Raw genomic sequence first — 8100 nt, forward strand, 5'->3', positions numbered from 1 at the left:
GAACGCAATCATAATTGCAGTCAGCGACCACAGCATGGCAGATGTGTAAGAAGTCATCACACAGGATGACGCTGGCTGCAACAACTGAAAAACAATATGAAGGATGGAAGGCAAAGTTGGCCTGGAAAGGTGAAAACAGTCCTGAAAACCTTTTATTGCCCAAAATTCAACCAATTACATGAAAAGAGCTGAAATCACAAATGCTTCAACCTGCTGCGAGGCACAGGAAGTCAGCGGGGAACTCAATACTAGATCGCTGGCACCGTCACCATCATGGCGCCATGTGAACGTTCCCCTGGGCTGCTGATAATGGAAACATGCAGCATTTTAGAGACACATCATTTCACGCCGCTGCTTCACTCCCAGAAACGTCAGCAGGATTTTATTATGCTGAAGTCACAGGAGACAACAGGGTTGCCATCCTGCTGTTCATGACCCCCAGAACGATGCGCTCAAGTGAAAGCTGCAGATGTGAGCTAATCAACTATTAGCCTATAAGGAAATGTGAGCTAGTCAGCTGATGTTAGCCCATAAGGTAGTTAGCTGATCAGCTAACGCCAGAAGGGAATTATCCAGCTCTTGTCGCCCAGGTTGTCTGAGCTAGTTTCCATACGATGGCTTTTACCTGCCAAGTTCCAAGGTCTCCTTGTTGAGGACATTGTTTTTATTGGTAGATAAAGAAAGAACCAAATGAGGTGACGTTCGGTGTGAGATGAGACCGATACTGTGGCGTGACAAAGGGCGTCCGCCAGGTCACCAGTTGATGTCTCACCAGTTTCTTTGTCTTATCTTCCCAAAGGAGCGTGAAACTGGAGCCTGAGTTTGACTGAGTAGAACATCCAACATCTTGAAGGGATGATGAGTTTCCCAAATGCTGCACAACCTCCTAATGTCTAAAAGACGCGTGAAGCCTGGTGGAAGCAGCTGATAATACTGATGCTTTGATTAAACTTTCAGCAGCCACACATGTTGAGTCCAGCGTCAGAGGAAGAGGAAACGTTCTACCTTCCACCATCAGGGGAGGAAGACATGTCCTACCCTACGCCGTCAGATAAGAAAAGATGATACGATACAAGAAATTACAAAAATACAGTTCTTCATCATCAAGTCCTTTTTACATTTTCTTCGACTCTTCACGACGACATGAAGGCAAATTGGTGAGAGCGCTTTTCTATCAAGTGTCCATTGGAGCAGCCATCCTGCCGCAACCTCGGTCCGCCACATGCTGCTGGACCCGTTGCACGTGTGTCAGCGCTGCCAGCGTCCATGTCCAAACCTAAGATGTTGATGATGGAACGAGGCAAATCCTGAGGAGACACGCCAAGACCAAAGTCAAACACACTTAAAACAAAGTTGGTTCTCACTTCTATGATTATTTCCTCTAAGTGAATTACACATTTGTATCATTGACCCTTGAAAGTCACATGACGGATGATCAGCTGGCCCTGAGGAACAGCTGGAAAACATACCTTACACGTGTGGATCTGCAGAAAGATTCCCTCTGCTTTCTGAAGAATCTCCTTAACGTCCAGCTTCATGGAAAGCTCATTGATGTGCTGCCACACACACACACACACACACACACACACACGTTACGAACCAGGGCTGAACCAGGGACCAGGGCAGGACCAGGATGCTGCGCTTACTTTGAGAATTTCATTAAATCCGTAATTCTCCTCCATGATCTTGTGTTTTTCAGAGTCCAGGATGGCGCAGCAGACCAGCAGGTGGAAGTTCTGGCAGGGCAAACCGGTCCACATGACCTGATGGCAACCAGACCATGGGTCAACTATCATTTACATGCCCTGTTTACTCTGACACGACTACTACTACTACTACTACTACTACTACTACTACTACTACTACTTATACTACTGATGTGTTGTTACAAGTGTGAGGCCGCAGTGTGTCCCTCCAGTTAAGAGGGCTGAGTCACTAAGGTCGCTGATGATGGCGAACCGTGTGGTCATAAAGTCGTCAACTGACCTCCCAGAGTCGCAGGACATCATGGAAGAAGAGCTCCCTCTTGAATCGTATCAGCAGCCAGCGGAAACAGAAGTACAGGTAACCCGAGTCCTGAGCCTCTGCAGAGGAAACAGCACAGACTCAAATAAATACTGCGTCAGTGGACATCACGCTGTGGTGGTCTGGCGGTCGTACCGAGGTAGTTCCAGAAAGAAAGGTCCAGCAGCCTCAGCAGGGTGCTGAGCTGGATCAGCTGGCTCTTCATGCCCATCATTTGCTCCTCAAAATTCGGGTGCTGCCAACAACACAAACACTCATCAGCTGATTCTCCATCTTCCAGCCAATCAATAAGAAACATCGCTCACCATCTGGTCCATGAAGGACACAAAACACCAGAAGGCGTCGACCTCATTCTCCATGACGTAGAGTATTGGTGACAGCAGGTCACTCATGCCCTGGACATAACCTGGATGCAAAGTTCCATCATCAGCACACACAACAAGGCGGCGGGTAAGACTGGAAGTTAGGGACTGGTGTGATGAAGTCGTCTCACCCAGGTCGAAGTCATACATGCAGTACGTCATCAGAATGTCGTGGAGGAGCACCAGGCCGGGGTTATCGATGCCCTCATAGAACCGATTTGTTCTGTCTGTTCGATTTACGTCTTTCTCTAAACAGGAACAGCAGCCGTTACAGTGAAGCAGTTGCAACAGGAACGAAGTCAATCGTTTGACTTGCTAATTCAGCAGCTAACAGCTACGGCCAAGCGCTACCTGCAGGTCACCAGGATGCCAATTAATTCCATTTCTGAAGAGTCATCCAAGACAGTCAAACCCTGCATGAGAAGCTGCGGTACTCTATGCAGGATTCGCACAATCGTCACTTCTGACATGTGATTTACCAGCAGAACTTTCTGCAGTGCCCCAAGTGGCGGTTGAGACTGAAGGAAGGTCGGGAAGACCGAGATCCGTAACTCAGATGTCAGAAGCAGCGAGATGTGCTGTCTGGCGGCGTGGAGAGGAGCGATGTACGGCTGCAGTAGCTCACGTCACGAATCGCTGGCATGGTTCTTATCATAAACGAGCTCGTGGCAAAGACACAGACAAGCCCGTGATGCTGGTCCAAAACTTCACACATGAAAGGAGGTCTTCAGTTGTGGAGTCTCCACCAGCATCAAAATGATGGACTTGTCCTTTCCTTTCATCAAGTCACACCAGCGATTGACCAATTAATGAAAATACGGCTCTCCCTTAAGGACTCAACTGACCAATGAGGCTGCGGAAGTCTCGGAGGCGGGAGTTCCTCCTTTCTTGTTCCACACTGACTGACTTCCACTGCAGCTTCATTCTGAAATACTCGTCACTGGGCCAAAAAGACCAGAGAAGCACATCTCAGTTACAACAAGCAAAATTACGTTTCCCAGAGTTCAGCAGCAGCACCATCCTCACATGTGCACATCCACCAATATCTCATTCAGTAGGTGACACACGATTGTTGATCAGTTAACAGTGTCGTACGTTTTATTTCTCTGCAGGGCCTTCCTCTCGTCAAGCGTGCTGTCCCAGGGAAAATATCCCAGCAGGAACTTCCAGGCGTCTTTCCTCGCTGCATGACAAAGCCCCTGGATCACATGACAGACACAACGGTCAGGAAACACTGCACTGATGTTCCTCACTCATCGAAAAGGATACCACTGATCAAATTACCCCCCTGAAGACGACTTGTTTGAGGTGCTGGACATTGACCACGCGTCCGTCCTGGTCCTGATGTTTGGACCAGTCATCTGCAGACAGCGGTGCACCCCTGGTCACCTGTGGCCTCATTCCCAGGTCGATCTGTTGCCCCCCCAACACACACACACACACACGTGATCTGCTAGAGAACCGGCGCTCGTTGTCTGCCCTTCTCGTGATGTGCACTTATCACAGATTAATGAACGTTGAAGTGAAACGTGGCATGCGCTCACCCTGGTGATGACCTCAAAGCCAGGCTCCTCCTGCTGGTTAATCTCCAGGCCGGGGATGATCTCACCCAGCAGGTCGGCCACTTCCTCTGGGGGGCGCTGGTGCTGCTCCTCACTGCCCCGGAATGCATCAAATATGTAATTGGTGACCTTGGAGAAGCCGCCCAGAGTGGTGACGTACGGGTCCTTCCTCAGCTTCTGTTACACACAAATACTGATCGTCAATAATCAAAGAGGAAGAGTAACGTCCCAGCGAGTGGCGTCTCTTACGTGGACCAGGCCGTAGTTGTTGTCATCTAGAAGATTCTCGAAGGACTGGGACAGAGCCTTGTTTGGTGTGCTGACCAGCAGACACGTGTCATCATCAGGAGCCCTTCAAAGACAAACGCACGTGTGACAGACACTCGGCCCTATTCACCAGTCATTCGTTGGTCTGTTGTAGATGTCCTGAAGACGCTGTCAATCAAAATTCTGGATTACAGTTTAACATAAAAGTTGATCAACATCATCATCATCCCCACACTTAGCGGCCACATCAGAAACAAGCGAGGGATCAGATGTCTCCTCCTACTGCAGGTCAAATGACATGAACACTGGGAACTTATATTTATGGAAATGAGGACGTCAGGACGTTGTCCATCATTTGCTTGAGGACACGAGCGGCCAAGAGCTTCGTTCTTCTCCTGCAGCATCTCAGAGCCAGCAGGGACCAACGCTCCGCACGTCGTGTGGCTGAGCCAATCTGGCAGAGCAGGCGGTGCTACAGCACAATTTCCTCTTGAGGCTTTGATAAGAAGAGTAATAAGGGAGGGAGAGATTCATCTCTGCTGATATTTGCCTCAAATGAGGGTCACATGTAAATGTGGGCGTTACCGGAGGAATGACATCAGGAGAAACCGGCGGTCAGAAGACACCAAACATGTCAGCAACTCAATATTTTACAGCCCTCAAACGACTCGACGAGATTTGATTCTGACTTAACCTTCAATTACAAGAATGCAGATGAAAAACTCTCCCAGGCTGAGGAGGAGGGATCTGATTGGCTGCTGAGGTGTTGGCACTCACTCGCTGAGCAGAGCGAACCTCCTCAGGCCATCCAGGAACTCACTACTGCCGCCCTGGTGGAAGTGAAGAGCTGGCAGGGATGAGGACTCCTTCAGTCGAAAGACCAGAAAGGACCACCCCTCCTCCTTGACCGTGACAGACCTGAGGTCGCTGACACTGAAGGACAACGCCCACCTGCTCCGCTCATGGCTGTGGTTCAGAGCACCTGACGGAACATAAACAACAGTTAAAGAACCAGCAGCTGATTGGTTCCTGACATGATGACGGAGCATTTTTAGGACCCGATGGGCTAACAGTCAGCCAGCAAACATTCTGGTTTATATCACCGGGGGTGACACCCTTCCTCCACCGTCATCCTCACCAATGTGTCTGAACCTCCACCTGGAGCCCAAGGACGCAATAAACCACCGACAAACACGGAGAGCCTCTGATATAAGATCTCCCTGCCAGAAGGTCAGAGTGGTGCTCCCCTCACCAGGGGCAAATCCAGCGTACTGAGGAATCTCTGGACTCATCCTGGCCGGTGACTTCACCATCTGCAGTGGGTTAGCATGCCTTGTTAGCATATCTGAAGCCTGTTGACCAAGCTGGTCAGCTGACAGCTACAGTGGCGCTACCACCTGCCTGCCTCTCCTCTCACTCCTGTACTTCCACATCAGGATGGCAGCAGATTTATTTTTCTTGCAAAAACTGGTGAGCGTGCGGGACCTACGGCAGAGCCGAACAATGCCTGTGACTACAGCAGGTCATGTGACCCACAAGTGACTGCTGAACCGCCCCCACGGACAGAAGTAGGATGTTTGCGGGTGTCAGTGCAGATGGACAGGAGGGGTGTCTGCAGCTGGTCCTGAGGATCGACGTCTGATCATTTTCACTTTCAGAAACACAAAGACACAAACGGAGACAAGGGGAAGACACACTGTCTCCGTTCTTGCAGGACTTCTTCTTGAAGGACACGGCGTTGACCAGGTCCCACTCGGTCTCATAGCTCTGCTGAGTCTCCAACAGCTGCTGAGGTCGGTCTCCTGGACACTGGGCCCATTCCACCACCGAGCTGGAATCCTGTGACAGGACACACGTGTGATTCTGACAGGCCGGGTCCGGCTACGAGCAAACGTGAGCCACGAACTCTACAGGTGCCATGCGGAGGGAACCAACCTTGCCGGCACACAGCATGTTTGACGGGTCAACCGAGTCCTCAAATGGTCGATACTCCACCAGGATTTCTCCATCCTGCCCGTGTGGAGGAAGACACACAAACCAGAGTCCCGGTGAGGCAGCGCCAGATGGAGCTGGCCATCGCAGAAATAACTGACGGCATTCATACACTAACCACTGATCTAGAACCTGAACGTTATCACATCAAGTTCAGAGGTTCTCTGACTTTTTCAGGTTCTAGACAGAACAGAGTGGCCCAACATAGGTACTGATTGTTTTGGTGGTTGGTGTGTTTACAAAAGATGACAACACTGTGAATACTGAAATTCATACAAAAATCAACCATAATGTGTCTTAGATCGTCATGGCAACATCACGTTTTACCCTGTCAACAATACGAAGAGTCCCAGAAACGAGCAAATCTTGATCAGCGCCGTCTTCATCGCTGCTCGGGTGGATAAAGACTCCTTCGTGTTCAAACAGAACCTGCAGGGTGAACGTGATGTTCAGGTCAACAACAACAACAACAACAACAACAACAACAACAACGCTCCAACCTCTCCCACCCATCAGCTGATGGACCCCAGCCTGAGGTGAGTGACGCCTGCGAGGTTCTGACCACTGACATGAAGTCTGACTTATGACGGGTATCAGCGTATGCGAGTCACTGCAGGTGCAGGTGAGCCATGGGGCGTGGTCAGGTGCGTCGCAGCCATGGTTGCTGGCTCGGGTGTCGCAGACAGCCTCGTGACAGCGGCTGGGAATCGAACCTAGTCAGGTGCATTGATTCTGCTGGTTTGTTCTCGGCTCACTACTCATCCGCACTGACGCGCACGATGAATTTCAGCCTCCGTGTTTTTGTCTCCATACAAGCCGCAACTCGCAGCGCGTCCGTGGCGGGGAGCTGCAGGATGATGTCAGCTAACCAGCTAGCTGGTTAGCTAGCTGGTTAGCTAGCAGGCTAGTGCGGCTTCAGGGACCGAACCACGCTGCAGCGAAGCAGAGCAGCTGAACACGGAGCCGCAAACACCGCTGCTCCGTCCGACCGGTGCCAGAACCAACGCACAGACTAACCTGTCTGACGGGAGATATTTTTACCTTCACGGAAGAATCCGCCGCCATGTCGCCAACTCTCCACTGCTGACGTATACGTCACGTGCCTGTCCACCGCCACAACAACACTGACAAGTAAGCTTCCGGTGGGAGCGCCGCGACGCATGCGCACTTCGCATTCCCGACGCAGCTGGTTCAGTCTGGCCAGAGTTGATCACGTGGATTTGATCAGCTATTTCCATGGCAACTACGGTCACACGTCCCCCCTCATGAAAAAAACCGGAGGACATGAACCTCCGTCATGTCTTGCTGCCTCCCAGAACCGGAACAGCACAAGTAGTAGAAAAACTGCACCTGAAGCGATGGTTCACGTGAGGTCGTCTAGGGCAGGGTTTTTCATTTGGTGGTCCGCGGACCACTAGTGGTACGTGGGCGCCTCCTAGTGGTAGGAGTGGAAATTCTGCCAGTTATTTATTAATGTATCTGTGGATATTCTCAGTCATCCAGGTCATGGTAAGTGTAAAAAAAGCATAAAAAATGGCAACTGGACGAATGTCGTGTGAGTAGAAGACGTTTTGCCTCTCATCCAAGAAGCCCACATCATTTGCTGGACGCCACTCTGACAACCTGTTTTAGTTTTTTGTGGTTATATTGCAAAGTAGTTTTGTAATGTAGCAATTTTCTATCCATGCAGAGGAAGCAAACTTGAAATGACAGCTCTGAGTAAACCTCGAGTATCATTTGAGTGTCCCATTGTCAGTTGTGAGTGTCCTGGTTTTTGGTAATCAAAATGTGATAAATAAATACACTATATATATATATATATATATATATATATATATATATATATATATATATAATGTAGTCTCCCACCCTCTTCCATCTTTCAGAGCAAT

General features: G+C 49.9%; 1 protein-coding gene across 1 annotated transcript; it reads right to left on the reverse strand.

The window, feature by feature from the left end:
• Nucleotides 1–148: 148 nt before the first annotated feature.
• tbc1d15 (TBC1 domain family, member 15) lies at nucleotides 149–7408 on the reverse strand. Its single transcript, XM_086209986.1, has 17 exons — nucleotides 7250–7408; nucleotides 6536–6637; nucleotides 6152–6226; nucleotides 5914–6055; nucleotides 4994–5198; nucleotides 4199–4301; nucleotides 3932–4126; nucleotides 3672–3800; nucleotides 3483–3586; nucleotides 3233–3327; nucleotides 2519–2635; nucleotides 2331–2431; nucleotides 2161–2260; nucleotides 1987–2084; nucleotides 1647–1763; nucleotides 1470–1556; nucleotides 149–1307 (listed from the first exon to the last, which is right to left on the reverse strand). The coding sequence occupies exons 1-17, from the start codon at nucleotides 7271–7273 to the stop codon at nucleotides 1134–1136; spliced, it is 1968 nt and encodes a 655-aa protein (XP_086066112.1). The 5' UTR covers nucleotides 7274–7408; the 3' UTR covers nucleotides 149–1133.
• Nucleotides 7409–8100: the final 692 nt, after the last annotated feature.

The sequence above is a fragment of the Aulostomus chinensis genome, chromosome 7 (genome assembly GCF_037954235.1).
Source record: "Aulostomus chinensis isolate RoL2024-O1b breed Wild chromosome 7, RoL_Achi_v1.0, whole genome shotgun sequence".
In the NCBI taxonomy this organism is placed as follows: domain Eukaryota; kingdom Metazoa; phylum Chordata; class Actinopteri; order Syngnathiformes; family Aulostomidae; genus Aulostomus; species Aulostomus chinensis.

Bases quoted from the DNA above. Each gene is read 5' to 3' on its own strand.
- tbc1d15 (XM_086209986.1), bottom strand. From the start codon at position 7,273: ATGGCGGCGGATTCTTCCGTGAAG. The intron at 6,227-6,535 runs GTAAAACGTGAT...CCACACGGGCAG, and splicing joins CTCTTCGTATTGTTGACAGG to GATGGAGAAATCCTGGTGGA. The intron at 6,056-6,151 runs GTTGGTTCCCTC...GTCCTGTCACAG, and splicing joins ACATGCTGTGTGCCGGCAAG to GATTCCAGCTCGGTGGTGGA.